The sequence below is a fragment of the Chiloscyllium plagiosum genome, chromosome 14 (genome assembly GCF_004010195.1).
Source record: "Chiloscyllium plagiosum isolate BGI_BamShark_2017 chromosome 14, ASM401019v2, whole genome shotgun sequence".
Lineage (NCBI taxonomy): Eukaryota > Metazoa > Chordata > Chondrichthyes > Orectolobiformes > Hemiscylliidae > Chiloscyllium > Chiloscyllium plagiosum.
Genome location: NC_057723.1, coordinates 73574571 through 73591941, shown reverse-complemented (window position 1 = coordinate 73591941; position 17371 = coordinate 73574571). Strand labels below are relative to the sequence as shown.

General features: G+C 44.6%; 1 protein-coding gene across 1 annotated transcript in view; it reads left to right on the top strand.

Moving 5' to 3' along the window:
- The window catches only part of LOC122556804 (dihydropyrimidinase-related protein 3-like), a 180221-nt gene extending 170160 nt beyond the window's left edge, over positions 1-10061 (top strand). The window contains exons 8-12 of the mRNA XM_043704009.1: positions 3645-3765; positions 3884-4040; positions 8605-8746; positions 9122-9292; positions 10017-10061. Of these exons, the coding sequence (XP_043559944.1) occupies positions 3645-3765; positions 3884-4040; positions 8605-8746; positions 9122-9292; positions 10017-10046 (621 nt within the window). The 3' untranslated portion in view covers positions 10047-10061. The remainder of the gene's footprint in view (positions 1-3644; positions 3766-3883; positions 4041-8604; positions 8747-9121; positions 9293-10016) is intronic.
- The last annotated feature ends 7310 nt before the right edge of the window (positions 10062-17371 follow it).

Sequence of the window (17371 nt, the reverse complement as noted above, 5' to 3'; positions counted from 1 at the left end):
ATAGCTTTTTTTTCTTCTATGCCAACTTAGTATCTGCTAAGATTTAGTCATCCGCCTTTGTCCTTATAGCTACCATGCCAACTCATCTAGCATCAGCCGGTCACAAGAGCATTTAGAGATTCTACGAAATAAACTTCATTGAAAGGGACTGTGTACATCATAGGCTTCCTAGGGAAGCCACAGTCACAGGGAAGAAAAAGCACTTGAATTTCAAAAAAAAACTTTTTTTTTAAACTCCATTTACTCTCAGTTCAACCACATCAAAAACAAACATTTCATTCACATGCACAATCTGTTATGAAAACAAGCATTATAATCTCACTTCAGAGTGTATACCCACTTTGAGTCAATCAAACAGTGAAGTGACAAGCATACTGCTGTGACTATGGATGGTTGTGAGATCAGTCACAAAACTGCAGTCCACCATTGGAAAGACTCAGGCTGGTGTCAACAGAGTGAAATGGCAAGCTGTGAATTTTTTTTAAAGAAGTTCTAGACTTTAAGTTTCAAAGATCTAAAGGGCAGGGCTTTTAACAACTCCCTTGACAGCTCCTTTTGGTAGATCATCTTGATACTTATTTTTCCTTCCTATCACCACTTTTGATGTGATTTTGACAGGACTATTTACCCATTGCAATGAATTTGACAGTTAATGAAGTTATGCACTTTTCAAAGTCTACCTTGCTTTTTGAAAAGCATACCCCCATCTCCAAAGCTCACTTGACCTCACCCAAAGTCATCCCTAGCGGTAGCCTGGATATCCAAATAAATTTGCAAAGGTTAGGAATCACGTCACTCTACATTCTCCTAGGCTACCAAAATCTGAACTGAATAGAGGCAGCTGGTGACAATAGTTACCTGCCCATGTGATCTGTCCCTATGCCCAGTCATCCACCTCATGAAAGCAGGTAATGCTGTGTTTGGGTGAGGTGGGACTCGCAATTTCCAGACTCATCCATCATTTTACCTACAGCAGAAGGAATCGCTTCTTCAAGGTGAAAGAGTTTGTTGCCGGTATTGGAGGGTTTGAACTGCGGGGAGAGGCTGAATAGGCTGGGGTTATTTTTCCTGGAGCATCGGAGGCTGAAGGGTGGCCATATAGAGGTTTATAAAATCATGAAGGGCATGGATAGGATGAATTAACAAGGTCTTTTCCCTAGAGTAGGCAAGTCCAAAACTAGAGAGCATAGATTTGAGATGTGAGGGGAACAATTTAAGAAGGATTTAAGGGGTAACTTTTGCAGGCAGAGGGTGGTGTGTGTATGGAATGAGCTGCCAGAAGAAATGGTGGAGGCTGCTATAATTCCAACATTTAAAAGGCATATGGATGGGTATGTGAATAGGAAGGGTTTGGAGGAATGGGTTTGAGACTATGAGCTGAGGGCACAGCATTAGAGTAAAGGGAAGACCATTTCGAATGGAGATGAGAAATTTCTTCAGCCTGAGAGTGGGGAATCTATGGAATTCACTGCCTCAGGAGGTTGTGGAGGCCAGGTCATTGAGTATATTTAAGACGGCGATAGATAGGTTCTTGATTGTGAAGGGGATCAAGTGTTACGGGGAGAAGGTGGGAGAAGGGGATTGAGAAACCTATAAGCCATAATTGAATGGCAGAGCAGAATCGATGGGCTGAATAGCCTAATTTCTGTGCTGATGTCCTGTGGCCTTATGGATAGGGGTTCATTACTGGCAAATGGGACTGGATTAATCTAGGATATCTAGTTAGCATGGATGAGTTGGACTAAAGGGTCTGTTTCTGTGCTGTACCTCTCTCTGACCGCTCTTAAGAAGGAGTGGATTTTCACACTGACTGAGATTTCCCCTGTGCTGTGGAGAAAATGGTGGGCGAGTCTGGAAATTGCAAGACCCCGCATCCAGTCATGTTGATTTAATGGATAGCGATTGCCACCTGATTTCAGTTGTTTGCAACTCTCTCATTATTACAATCTTTTGTGAATTGGACAACTCTTGTTGAACTGATTGTGAATGAACATGGCATGAATTTTACCCTCTTTGCTCTGTGTGCATAAGATTCTGTTTTAATATTTAGAGTGCACTTGGAGCACATGAGCTGGTAAATCTAGTTAGCATTTAAAATCGCCCCTACCTCACTGTTAACTTCTGGAAGAGAGTTGATAACTGTAAAGCAATGTTGTGTTCGCGACTTGGGTCTCTCCTCCATCTCCCACGTCCGTTATTCCACTTTAGCTGGCTGTAGTTCCAGCTGCCAAGAAGCTGAGCTCTTGAATTCCTACCCTGAACATCTCCCACTCTTCCTTCCTCCTCATAAGATACTGCTTAAAAGTTGATCTTTCTCATCAGTTTGGATCTCCTGTCTGGGTTATTGGGGGTGGGTGAACTTCTGAGAAGTTTCTGGGATAAAGGCCCCCACCTTGAGAGTCGTACTTTGGGGCATTGACTTTGGGAGGGTGGGGGTCGATTAAACTGCCTGCCGTCTTTAGTGCCAGGAGATCTCTACATCCCCCACATGAAGATGAGCACAGGAGTTGCCTGATGTTTTAATCAAAGTAATGAGAGCTGATTGTCAGATCATAAACAGAATGCTGTTTTGGAAAGTGCAAATTAACTGTGGCATTTCTTACCTTAATTCAGTGCCCTCACTTCAAAAATAGGCCCTTAACTGTAAATTTGCTTTAAAATGTATGCAGTCGGAACTCAGGGAGTTAGGGGGAGAGGTTGGAATAGCTTGGACTTTTTTCTTTAGGGCTTGGGAGACTGAGGAGGGGATCTTATAGAAGTGTTGGACTGAGGTGAACAAAGTTAAAAATCACACAACACCAGGTTATAGTCCAACAGTTTTAATTGGAATCACTAGCTTTTGGAGCGCTGCTCTGACTTATACTCCACAACCACCTGATGAAGAAGCAACACTCTGAAAGCTAGTGTGCTTCCAAATAAACCTGTTTGACTATAACCTGGTGTTGTGTGATTTTTAACTTTGTACACCCCAGTCCAACACCAGCGTCTCCAAATCATATAAGATCATGAGGTATGGTTTCGGTGAACGCACTCAGTCTTTTTCCCAGAGTTGGGGAATCGAGGACTAGGGGGCATCCGACAGGGGAAAGAATAAATGGGAACCTGAAGGACAACTTTTTCGCCCAGAGGGTGGCATGCATATGGAATGAGCTGCCAGTGGAAGTGGTTGAGATGGGTACATTAACAGCATTTAAAAGGCATTTGGACAAATACATGGATAGGAAAGGTTTAGAAGGATATGGGCCAAGTGCAGGGCAATGAGGTTAGCGTGGGTGGACATTTTGGTCAGCATGGACTAGTTTGGGCCTAAGGGTCTGTCTCTGTGCTGTTGGACTCTGACTGTTAAAGGTGTGCCATGAATGCAGGCGCATTTCTCTATTTTGTTTCTAAATCTGTATGCGGCTGTGTCTGGAATGCCTTTTTAATGTGTGTGGAAGTGTTGCAGAAGGCTAAAGACACTATGTCGGTGGAAATTGCTGCTGCTGTTGAACAGACGGGTAACAGTTAATGGAAAGACTTGTCACCATGATACATTTTCCACAGAAAAAGTCATGAAGTTTGAACAGGAGATGATAGACTTTCACAAAGTTGTGTGTGTGTGTGTCCAAGGGCTCCCACTCTAACATGTGTTTCTTGTTATGCAGTTGGAGGCAGAAGCTGTATTCCGTGCTATCACAATCGCTGGTCAGACCAACTGTCCTCTCTATGTCACAAAAGTAATGAGTAAGGCTGCAGCAGACATAATAGCCCAAGCCAAGAAAAAAGGTGGGGCCCGATTATATATTTTTTCCTTTCCTGTCTGTCTTGCCTGACGAGTGCTGTAAACTGGTTGGGGTAGAGCACGGCTTTGATGCCAAACCATTTATTTTTCCTGTTGCTGTAGGTAACGTGGTGTTTGGAGAGCCTATCACTGCCAGTCTCGGCACGGATGGCACGCATTACTGGAGCAAAAACTGGGCCAAAGCTGCTGCTTTTGTGACTTCACCACCTCTCAGTCCGGACCCCACCACCCCTGACCACCTGATCTCACTCTTAGCGAGGTAAAGCCTAACAGACTGGAACTCGGGGAAAATCACTCTGCTTTTCTCTCTGCAGGCCTGCTTTGGATTTCCGTCATCCATAGTCCTTTGCTTTATGTTATGGGAGTCTGATCCGATCGCCGCACTATGGGTAGGATGGGGAGGCTTTGGTGAGGCTGCAATGGACATTTACCAGGATGTCACCTGGATTGGAGTGTAGGGTTGTTTACGCTGGAGCGTTGGAGGCTGAGGGATGACCTGATAGAGGTGTACAAAATGATGAGAGGCACAGATAGGGTGGAGGTCTGAGCCTTTTCCCCAGGGTGGAAATGTCAAATACTCAGTGGCAAAGGTTTGAGGTGAGAGGAGTTGATGGTCGTTGTCGTTTCTCCAAGATGGGGAATTTGAAGATTACAGGGCACATTTTTAAGATGAGAGGAGGAAGATTTAAAAATTACCTAAGAGGCAAATTTGTTACACAGAGGGTGATGGATGTGGTGGATGTGGGTACAATTACAATGTTTGAAGGACATTTGGATAAATACGTGAATAGGAAAGGTTTGGAGGGATATGGGCCAGGAGTAGGCAGGTGGGACTAGTTTAGTTTGAGATTATGTTCAGCATAGACTGGTCAGACTGAAGGAGACAGTGAAGTCTGCAGATGCGAGAGATCAGAGTAGAGAATGTGTTGCTGGAAAAGCACAGCAGGTCAGGCAGCATCCGAGGAGCAGGAGAGTCGACGTTTTGAGCATGAGCCCTACATTCCTGATGAAGGGTTGTGACTCAAAACGTCGATTTTCCTGCTCCTCTGCCTGACCTGCTGGTCAGACTGAAGGGTCTGTTTCTGTGCTGTATGACAATGAGGTGTATGAGGCAAGAGGACAGTAGATACCTGGAACACATCGCTGGAGAAAGTGGTGGAAGCATGTGGTAATAACAACCTTTTTAAGAGGCATTTACACAGGCAGGGAATTGAGGGATATGGACCATGTGCAAGGTGATGGGATTAGTTTAGAATGGCATCGTGGTCAGCACGAATGTGGTGGGCCGAAGGGCCTGTTCCTGTGTTGTACTGTTCTGTGTTCGATAGTAATTGACTGACTGACTGACTGTGAACTTGGACAAAGTGAGGACTGCGGATGCTGGAGAGTCAGAGTCGATTTCACCAGTTTCCTCATCTTCCCTCCCCCACATCCAACTTTGCAACTCGGCACCACCCTCTTGAACTGTCCCACCTGTTCATCTTCCTTCCCACCTATCCGCTCCACCCTCTGCTCTGACCAATCACCATCACCACCCCCCGCCTGCTTCTACCTGTCGCCTCCCAAGCTACCTTAGCTCCTTGGATGCTGCCTGACCAGCTGTGCTTTTCCAGCACCACACTTTTCCATTCTGATCTCCAGCATCTACAGCCCTCACTTTCTGCTAGTCAGTGTTCACTCATAATATCAGTCGTCCACTCGTTAGAACTTTTAAAAATAAATTGTTTGCTTGAAGCTGTTGCCCTGCTGACATTTGTAAAAGAATTCTCGACATATGACAGAAAGTTTTGAGTTTTCAGGGTGTTTGGCTGGGTTGCTTTGAGCTTTTGTCCTGACCAGTGGTGTTACATAGTTTTGTTTGAGCAGGGAGTAGTTAAGCCAAAATCTCCAGCCTTGGGCAACTGTATGTCAAAAAGCACTTCAGTATGGCAGGTCTGAATAGTGAGTTGTAGAATAACATGGCTCTGGAAACGCTACCATGTTTCATCAGATTGTTAACGCTGTTCCCTACCGTGGGATTGCTGTGTTACGAAAATACCATATATACACGAGTAAAAGTTGATCTCATGTAAAAAGTCAACCCCCTATTTTGGGGTTTTTTTTCCTGTATATCTTGTGTAGACGTCAATCCTGGCCCTTCACAGAGAACAGACCAACATTTGGGAGTCAAGGTGTTATTCTGCATATTAATGTTATGGTGAAGAAATAAATATTTATTTTGTGCTATTGTGTGTCTTGATGTACAATTCGCACCAATTTGACGCAAAAGTTTAAGACGCATCATGTTAGAGTCAGGTGACAGTCTCCCTTTTAATTTGCTGTGTTTTTTTTCTTTATTCATTTAACGATCAATTGGCCGAAACGGTATTTTGGACTGTATCATGAATTTCAGTCCCTCACAAGTAATAGTCGACCCCATAAATTTAACCTTTTAAAAAACCTAAAAAAAGTTGACTTTTTCATGAGTATATACGGTAAGTCATTTTGGCACAGCCTCATTTACATATACTGATCTCCAAATCAATTCTGCCCACAACAGAAATTCACTGCTTAGTCCCACTCGGAGGCCATAGAATTCTGGGTTGTAGGAATCGGGGAAAGCAATATACTGGTGCCCGAGTTCATTGGAATTGCTCTCCTTAAAACAGAGGTGGGAGATTTAGCAGAGCTTTTTTCAAAATGGTAAGTGGTTTTGGTCAGATCAGTAGCAAGACCCACTTTCCACTGTTCAGAGACTCAACCACCAGAGAACACAGATTTCAGATCATTGGCAAAAGAACCACTGAGTTGTATGTCAGTTTTGTCTGTATGGTGGAACTGGATTTAACAGGAATATTTGAAAGGGTCCTACCTGTAGGGGAAGATTTGTTGGGATTTGAAGAATAGACAGGTGAGTGAATCAAGTCGTTCAGAGTGATTTTTTTTTTTACAGGCACAATGGGCTGAATGGCCTCCTGTTTTCTTTAACCAAGTGCCTGGGCATTGTCTGAGTACAGCAACTCTATAAATCCCAGAAACAGAAGTTGTAGGGAGAAGCTCAGCAGGTCTAGCAGCATCAGGGAAGAGGAGTCAGAGTTAACATTTGCGGTCTGGTGACCCTCCCTTAGAACAGACCCAAAACTTTAACTCTGATTTTTCTTCACAGATGCTACCAGACCTGCTGAGATTTTCCAGCAACCTCTGTCTTTGTTTCTGATTTACAGCGTCCGCAGTTCTTTCTGCTGTTGGCTTCTATAAACATTAAGTCTTTCTATCTGTTGAAGGTCTCCGTGTGAACAGGAGTTTATTCAGCATTAAGAGATTGAGTGACAATCACAGTGGGGAGGGGGTTGGGGAAATAAGATCATCTCCCTTTTATTCCTTGGATTTTTGTAATTCCCAGTTCAGACCCGAACTGGCTTCCAGCTGTGGGGCTGGCTCATCAGTTTGATGCAGCCAGCGAGTCGTATTGGACAGATTTACTGTTACTGAAGCATGGAGCATTACTGCAACCACAGTCGCTCTTAGAAGGCCCACGTGTGCAGTGAGTGAAGCATTTTCTGAGTCTGGTGCACACGCTAACATCAGAATCGAGCCACATTTCAGCAGGGCGTAACCTTGGCCTTTTCTCCCTCTGAACACATCAGGGATTGTGTTGTACTTAACCCTTTGGCTGTCTTTGTTCAGTGGGTAGTTTAAAGTAAAGTTATTTTCTTCTCTATTTAACCCATTTTTCTAATCAATCTGTTCAGAGATGTTACCACAGACTGCAGGAGCAGGTGGGACTTGAACCCGGCCTCCCTGTCTAGTGGGTAGGGACCACCATGCCACAAAACAATAATGTTGAAGATTTTTTAAAATGGCTTTTTTGTCAGTTAGTTGTGCTAAATGTCAGCTGTGTAGAACGGACTGTTTCCAAGCATTGGTCCCAACTACTTGGCTTGGCTTAAGCCTCAGACATTTCCCTGTCTGTGGTGCAGAAGCCCACCCTATTCAATTGGTGCAATTCTTACTTGACTCCTGCACCGTTCCCATGGACTCTGAGTTAGGTAGCTTCTTAGAGCTAATGTTCAATGCTGAAAAAAGATGAAGCTAAGGGATTGCATTCCAATGGGACCTTTACAGACAGTCAGTAGAGAGTTCCACCCACCAAGGAAACTGACATCTGGACCTGTTGCCTTTTATTTGGTTAAAATAAGTTGATTTCCCATTAGCTGTGGGTGGAATGATGTTTGTGCATTGTTGCTCCTGTCCTAATCATGGTGCCTGGGCAAATGTTTCCTTCCTTTGTTGTATCTCCAGCACACGGTGGCTCATTGGTTAGCACCACTGCCTCACAGCGCCAGGGACTCTGGTTCGATTCCAGCCTCGGGTGACTGTCTGTGTGGAGTGTACACATTCTCCCCGTGTCTGCGCGGGTTTCCTCCGGGTGCTGCAGTTTCCTTTCTCAATCCAAAGATGTGCAGGTTAGATGAATTGGCCGTGCTAAATTACCCATAGTATTTAGGGGTATGTAGGGTAGGTGCATTAGTCTGAGGTAAAATATAGGGTAGGGCCATGGGTTTGGGTGAAGTACTCTTGAGAGGGTTGGTGTGGACTTGTTGGGCCAAATGGCCTGTTCCACACTCTAGGGATTATATGATTCAAACAGGTTTCGAAGCACCAGGAAGCAGCGTTCTCCAGGGAGCTTGGTATTAACTACATCTGTAATCCCACAGGCTGTTATGTTAGTCTGTGGCCAGACTAATTGTAAACCTGTTGACTTTTAGTTTATGATGAATATAGAGATGGAATGTGGATATCCCTGCCTTGTTGTTAAATGATGGTGCCTGGTCTTTCTCTAGTGGTGACTTGCAAGTAGCAGGAAGTGCCCACTGCACATTTAGCACAGCACAGAAGGCGATCGGAAAGGATGATTTCACTCAGATTCCTGAGGGCACGAATGGGGCAGAGGAGCGGATGTCCATCGTCTGGGACAAAGCAGTGGTGAGTGGAATTATCGCACAATCTGCAGGAGATTGTTTGGTCGCAGTTTTCTTCCAGAAGGCAGCACTCTTAAACGTTTACATGCCCAAAAGAGATGTTTGCTTTTAATTATTGTTCTGGAATGTGTCTGGAATTTCAGCCCCATCACAATGTCACTGATAGGCAGCTGTGCTCAGTTAGAGTCGACGTTACAGTCTACCGATCTCTAGAAATTAAATTTAAAACTGAAGATCTTGCGGCTTTGAAGACATTGAAGTTCAGAGGAAACAGGAATGTCATTTTTCTCTCCTTGTGTTTGAAAGGGACATGGCTTCTTCCCATACCGGGCTCTCTGGGAAGCTAAGCAGTTGACGTGAGCTGGTTTCTGTTCTGCAGGCAACCGGTAAAATGGACGAGAACATGTTTGTGGCCGTGACAAGCACCAATGCCGCCAAAATCTTCAACCTGTACCCGCGGAAAGGCAGAGTGGCTGTGGGCTCCGACAGCGACTTGGTCATCTGGGATCCAGACGCAGTGAAGACAGTGTCTGCCAAAACCCACCAATCGGTCAGTGTCAACCTTTCACATGGCAGTTTTTTTTTCCCTAACCTGGAGCAAGAGTAAAGTCACATGACACCGGGTTATAGTCCAGCAGGTTTATTTGGAAGCACTCTAACCTGGTGTTGTGTGATTTTTAACTTCGTCCACCATGGTCCAACATCAGCACCTCCGCATCGAGGAGCAAGGATGTTCAACCTGACCATTTTGCGATGGCGTTTACACTCATCTTGGCCCACCAATTTAAAGCTTTCTCTCTGATTTATATAGCTTCTCCTTCAGTGCATCAGTGCTCCTCACCCTACCTATTCCATGTGCTAGTGGGTTCTGTCCATTGTAACACTCTGGTTAAAGATGCTTCTCCTGCTATTGCTAAGGGCCTGTTCCTGTGCTGCATTTCTTTTTGTTCTCGTGATAACACCTAGTCGTGCACAATACCATACAAATGGAAACACTTTCACTGTGCCTCCCCATTAAGCTTTATTGTTATAGTTCTTTATTTGTCCACAGGATGTGGACTTCCCTGGCATTTAGCGACCTCAGTTATTAAGAGAATTTAATTAAGTCTTTAAAAGTGTTGAGGGAAATTCTCTGACATGGTCGTCATATGAAATGTGTGTAAAACAGGAGCTGAGTAGATGAAACTGCACAGGTTAAACAGACTGTCTGCTTTCAGTTGAAGAAAGCAGTTTAATTCCCGTACCTTTGTCCCTTTGTTATGTCTTTGTATCAGCTTCATAAACCAGGGCTCTCGAACCGTTAGGAGAGACTGGTGCTGAACCCAGAGCCATTACAGCACAACTGTGAAGCTTCCCAAGTTGGGTCAGAGTTGGAAATGCGGAGTTAAGTGAAATCTCAAGACATTGGGGCCCAGATGCACTCGGTGCCCCTTTCCCATAATGTGCACAGTTCACCTCATGGTCTGGGATGGAAAATGCACCGGCCTAAACATTGGGAAGGGCAAGATAAGGGTCATCCCTCTAAGAACACATTCTGAGAAAGTAGTGGAATGGTTATACTATTGAACTATAAATCTAGAGAACCTTGCTTGTGAACCAAGAAAATCAGTTTACTCCACCGCGCCCCCACCCCCGGAGGTTTGAGAGTCAAAGTTTGCATTTAATCAAAAGAAAATAAATAAATGTAGAAATAAAATGATCAATGACTTTGGAGCTGTCAGATTATGATAATAAAACCTTGAGCATTAATAGACTACTTTTGTTCTTACAATTTATGGCCAATATTTTTCTGAGCAGGAGACCTGCGAAGGCCTTGATATGTCTCTTGAACCACACCAACAATTTTTCTTTTAACGTGCTGCTTAGAGTTACCCAAGAGCCATCACCACCGTCCCAGGGCAATGAGGGCTGGGGAATAATCAACACAGACAGAAATGCTCACGCCCTAAGAACTGACATCACAAAGAGTAGTCTGCTAATACTAAAGCTCAAGTGTGGGGTATAGCCCAGGATCAGCTTGGAAGTTTGTTCGCTGAGCTGGCAGGTTTGGTGAAGCGCTGATGTTCTGTCCCACTTTCTATTGATAGTTCAGGATGTCTGGACTCTGTAATGGGCAGCAACGTCAATGGAGTTGAGAGTGGGGTGTTGTTGGTGGTGGAGGATTACCCCAACCTGGAATGACTTGAGATATAATTGGGAATTTAAAGATGGTAGTCCTGACGACCAGCAACCAACCAGATTATTGTGCTTTACTCAAGATAAGGGAAGCGCTTGTGGAAGGATGACTGCTGTGCTACCTGCCATCATTTGTTGTTGTAAACAGGAAGAAACTGTTTATCCCACTGCCTGCTTGTTTGAACACTAGTGTATGCACAGTTTATGTATTTACTGTGCCAGAGTTAACCAGGTTCTGTCTGGATACCAAAGCACATTGTGCAATTGTAAGCTGTACAGACATTAGTTACATGGAGGGTAGTTACATGGAGATCTTCCCTTGTTTGTATCGAAGCATTGCATTTACAAGGAGTTTTGTGTTGTGGAGGAAGACTACAATAGTTTGTTTTTAAAAAATGTTTACGGTCCTATGTGCTACACTGGGAGCACTGCATTAGTTCGTTATCCAGGCTCAGTGGGTTAGAGCAGGTGGTGAAAATTGGTGAGGTCAGAAAAGATGCCACAGTGGGTGGGATAGGAGGGGGTGGTGGCAATGGGCAGTGAATGAGGGCATTATCGACCACGGTGGGTTGGATAATTGTCGTTGTTGGTGGGGCGGGGGGCGGGAGTGGAGAGGAGTTAAGGAGAGTTGGCACTGTGACGGGGTAAGGTGGTTGTTGGGGTGGGGTCGGGTAAACTCAATGGTAGGTGCGTGCAGCCCCCCCTTCTCCCCTCACCCCACATTCCTGATGAAGAGCTTATGCCTGAAGCGTCAACTCTCCTGCTCCTCGGCCGCTGCCTGACCTGCTCTGCTTTTCCAGCGGCACCCCTTTCCACCTAGATGTGTAACCGTTAACGAGAGAGACTGACAGTGGGCAACGTTTAGTTAAATAGTGATTTCATTTGTACTATAAATTCCAGTGCCATTGCTAGACAGATGGTTAAAGCTCAACCTCCGGGCAAAAAGAACAGACTGAAATAGCTGGCTTTACATCTCCATAGGCTTTAAGCCCACATCAAAGCATCTGAAAATGTGGCTTCAGTTTCTCATTATTTGGGAGCTCCATCAAAGAATTGAACCTTTCCGTATGTCAGGCTGAAATATGTACCCTCAGTTGGCAGTGTGCTGTTAATAGCCCTCCACTTCTCTGTTTCATCAGTGTTTATTCTTGATCTATCTCAAAGGCATGGATTCTTTCCCGGGTCCCATTATTCACTGCCTCACTTATGTTCGCAGGATTCATGTTTTTTTCCCCCCCCAATGTCTTAATGAACTTGAAGCATTTCCTACTGAGCTCCGTTTCCTGCACTTTTAAGTTTGCATTTATTTATTAAGATTGCAATCATTTATTGGCCTCTGATGTTGTCTCTTCTCCATCCCACTGCCTCTCAAAATACCTGACAGAGAGTGACTCAGTGGGTTGGAACAGTTCACCATAGAATCCATACGGTGTGGAAGCAGGCCATTCGGCCCATCAGGTCCATACCGACCCTCCGAAGCACATCCCATCCAGTCCCACACGCCTACCATATCCGTGTATCCCGGCATTTCCCATGGATAACCCACCTAGCCTGCATATCCCTGAGCACTATAGGTCAGTTCAGCATGGCCAATTCACCTAACCTGCACATCCTTGGACCGTGGGAGGTAACTGGAGCACCTGGTGGAATCTCTTGCTGACACAGGGAAAATGTGCAAACTCCACACAGATAGTTGTCCGAGGCTGGGTTCAAACCCGGGTCCCTAGCGCTGTTCGACCATGGTGCTAACCACTGAGCCATCATGTGACCGCAAGATGTGAGCCTTTCCAGTAAGGCCACCATTTTTTGCCCATCTCTCAGATAATGGAGCGGCTTGCTGGGCCTTTGCATTTTTTGACAGACTGTTTGTTCATAATTGAAACCAGAACTCAGTTGTTAGGCAAGGATTCTTAAATGTTAGGGAGGAAAGGCTAGTAGTTTGAGGCATGACATGGGAGCATCCACTTTGGCAACAGAGAATTAATTGAAAGTGGGGGAAGGGAACACAAAAGTAGGGATGTTTTATTACAGGTGTAGAGGGCATAGGTGAGACCACATCAAGAGTACTGCATCCAGTTTTGGGTTGCCTTATTTCAGAAAAGACACAATTACATTGAAGCAGAGCAGAGAACGTTCACTTGACTGATTACTGGGAAGAGCGGTTTACTGGTAATGAAAGCTTGGACAGATTAGGCCTCTATCTATTGAAGTTTAGCAGAAAGTAGTGGTCTTTAATTTGATTTATTGTTGTTGTATTTACCTGAGTACAGTGAAGAGCTGTGTTTTGCAAGCAGTACAGGCAGATCATAGCAAACAAGGATATACAGATCGCAAGGTGCTTAGACAAGCAAGGCGCACGGGGCTATGGCTGCACGGGAGGTGCACAAGGCAAGATCCACATTAGATTTGAAATTAGAAAGGTCCATTCAGTAGCCTGATAATAGCAGGGAAGAAGCTGTTCTTTAATCTGTTGGTGTGTGTTCAAGCTTCTGTATCTTCCTGACGGAAGAGGTTGGAAGAGAGCTTTATTGGGATGGGAGGGGTCTTTGATGTTGGCAAAGAGAAGTGTAAATGCAGTCAATGGATGGTAGGTTGGACTCTGTGATGGACTGGGCTGTGCACACAACTCTCTGTAGTTTCTCACAGTCCTGGGCAGAGCAGTTGCCATGTCATTATGCACCTGGATAGAGTGCTTTCTGTGGTGTATCTGTTAAAGTTGGTGAGGGTCCCGATGGACATGTCGAATATTCCTGAGCCACCTGAGGAAGAAGAGGCATCGTTGTGCCTTCTTGACTGTCACACCTACATGGGAGAACCAGGACAGATTGTTGGTGATCGTCACTCCTAACAACCTGTCACCCTCAACCCTCTCCACCTCAGCTCTTATTGAAGCGGGTAAAAGCTTTAGGGATCCTGACAAAAATGGAATGCTGAAAGGATGTTTCCCCTTGTGGGAGAAATGAGAAGCAGGGGACAGAATGTAAATTTGGGGATTGCCCATTTAATATCAATGTCAAGATTGTTTTTCTTTTGTTTCTCCAAATGTTTGAGTCTTTGGAACATCTTCCCCAGAGTAGAGTTAGAATTCTTGGCTATTTTTAAGGCAGCAATATACTTTAACCTAATTATTAGTCAAGAAGCTATCAATGGAAGCAAGAAATTGGAATTCAAGCCTGAAACCAGGTCAGCCTGAACGGCAGAGTGGGCTTGTGAGACTGAATGATCTATTCCTCCTTGATTCATATTAGGAAGGAGCAACTAAGAAGGTTGCTAGCGAGATGAGTTTGTAAAGCCAGACACTCGAACTGGGGAAAAGCAGGAAATAAAAAAGAGATTTAAAAAAAAAATACGCAGGCCTACCAGTTAGAATCATAGAATCCCTACAGTGTGGAAACAGGCCCTTCAGCCCAGCAAGACCACACCAATCCTCCAGAGAGTAACCCACCCAGACCCATTTCCCTACATTTACCCCTGACTAATGCACCTAACACTGGGCAATTTAGCATGGCCAATTGACCTGGCCTGCATATCTTTTGGAATGTGGGAGGGAACCCACACAGACACTGGGAGAATGTGCAAACTCCACACAAATATCACCCGAGGCTGGAAGTGAATCTGGACTCTGTCTCGCTCTCTCTCTGTCTCGCTGTCTTTCTCTCATTTTCTAATTCTACTGTGAATCTGTATGCTGATATAGACAATTATTAGTAAAGGTTGTGACTACCCTTTTGTATCAAAACTTTTGAAAAAGAGAGAATTTACGTTGGTATGGCAACTTTCACAACCTCAGGACTTGGGAAAGTACTTTCAGCCGAGGAATGCTTGTGAATGATAGACACTGAGTGCAAAGTGAGAATTGCATCAGTCACTTTCCCCACAGCAAACTCTTGCAAATAGCAATGTGATAAGGGCAAGATAATCTGTTTCGAACAATAAACGTTGGCCCAGGAACTGAGAGAGAACTTGACTGCTTTTCTTCAGAGTAGTGCCTGGGATTGATCTGTTTTGATCTGAAATTGTTGATGAGATTTTTGGCTTAACTTAGCCCAGCTCTCAACTCAAGTCTGGATGAGGTTTCAGCTGCCTCACAAGTTGGAAGGAGGAAACAGTGCTGGGAATGCTGTTGTTTGTAATATGACCTGGATGAAAATGGTGGTCTGATTTGTAACTTTGCAGATGAACAAAAATTGGTGGTGTTGTGGAAATTGAGGAAGGTTGTCACAGGATGCAGGACGTACATCAGTTGGAAAGTTGGGTGGAGAAATGACAGAGGGAGTTTAATCCAGATTAATGTGAGGTGATGCATTTTGGGAAGTCAAATGCAAGAGGAAAATAAATGGCAGGATCCTTGGAGGTGTTGATAGAACATCGAATGTAGAACATTACAGCGCAGTACAGATCCTCGATGTTGCGCTGCCCTGTAAAACCAATCTGGGGCCCATCTAACCTACACTATTCCATTATCATCCATATGTCTATCCAACTATCAAATAAATGCCCTTAAAAGTTGGAGAGTCTACTACTTTTGCAGGCAGTGTTCCACACCCATACTACTCTGAGTAAACTCCTACTACTTTGAGTAAATAACTCCAAAACTGATATACAGGGGGTATTTGGGGTCCAAGTCCATAGATACCTTTCAAGTCTAACAGCATCCTTCCTGTAGAATGGTGACCAGAATTGAACGCAGTATTCTAAAGGTGGCCGCACCAATGTCCTGTACAGCCACAACGTGACTTCTCAACTCCTTTACTCAGTGTTCTGACCAATGAAGGCAAGCATGCTAAATGCCACCACTTTCACCATCCTGTCTACCTGCAACTCCACTTTCAGGGAACTGTGAACATGCTCCCCTAGATCTCTTTATTCAGCAAAATTCCCCAAGGCCCTTCCATTAAGTCCTGTCCTGATTTGCCTGACCAAAATGCAACACCTCACATTTATCTAAATTAAACTCCATCTCCCATTTCTTGACCCATCGGCCCATCTGAATGAGGTCCTGTTACTTGAGATAATCTTCGCTGTCTGATACATCACCCATTTTGGTGTCATCTGCATACTTACTAGCTATAACTGCTATGTTTGCATCTAAATTATTTATATAAAACAGTGGATCCAGTACTGATCCTCATGGTACACCACTGGTCACTGGTCTCCAGTCTGAAAAGCAAACCTTAACCACCAACCCCTTTCTCTTACCTTCAAGCCAATTTTGTATCCAATTGGCTAGTTCCCACTGATCTAACTTTACTAACCAGCCTACAATGTGAAACCTTGTTGAACACTTAGCTGAAGTCCGTATAGACAATGTCCACCACTCTGTGTTCATCAATCCTCTTTGTCAAATCTTAAGAAGAACCCTGTCAAGTTTGCAAGACGTGATTTCTCACGCACAATGCCATGTTGACTATCCGTAATCAGTCCTTGCCTTTCCAAATGCATGTAAATCCTATCCCTCAAAATCCACCCCCTCCCCCCGCCCGAAACTGCCCATTACTGATGTCAGGCTCACCAGCTTGTAGCTCCCAAGCTTTTCCTTACCACTTTTCTTAAATAGTGGCACCACATTAGCTCCAGGCTTCGAACATATCACAGGCAGCACTGTAGCTCTGTGGTTCACACTGCTGCCTCAAAGCGCAAGGGACTTGGGTTCGATTCTGGCCTCGGGTCACTGTGTGGAGTCTGCACGTTTTCCCTGTGTCTATGCAGGTTTCCTCCAGGTGCTCCAGTTTCCTCCCACAAAGATGTGCAGGTTAGGGAGAACTGGCCAAGTTAAATTGCCCATGGTGTTCAGGATGTGTAGATTAGGTGCATTAGTCATGGGAGATGTAGAATAATAGGGTAGGGGAATGGGTCTGGGTGGGTTACTTTTCAGACAGTTAGTGTGGGTTTGTTGGGCCAAATAGCCTGTGTTTCACAGTGTGGGATTCTATGATTCACCCTTGACTGTCACTGATACAAATATCTCAGCAAGCAGCCCAGTAATCTCTTCCCTTTGCTACTTATCAGACGAGAAGGGCACCACTTTGACTGGGGCAACACAGACATCTTAGGACAGGTGAAACAAAGACATGCATGAGAATTTTTAGAGACATGGCATTCTAACCAGAACTCCATCAATAAACACATCAATTTAGATCCTACCTACCTTCCCTTGGGGAAAAAAAACTGGAAATGACATCACGCACCTTAAGAAGTCAAGACCTATGAATAGAGAGGCGGGACATAGCACCAGCACTTTACTAGAGACTCTCACTGATGATGATAGCTAGTGTGGTGACAAAACCTCTGAAAACAAACCTTCAAGCTCAGCGAGCTAGCTTTTACATACTTATCATCAACCTGAGCTACAAATCTTCTCAAAAATTGCTAAAGTGGGTAATGTCCCTACCTCTGAAATAGGAGGCTTGGGCCAGGTCTTACCTGCTCCAGAGGATTGTAATGACGTCTCTGA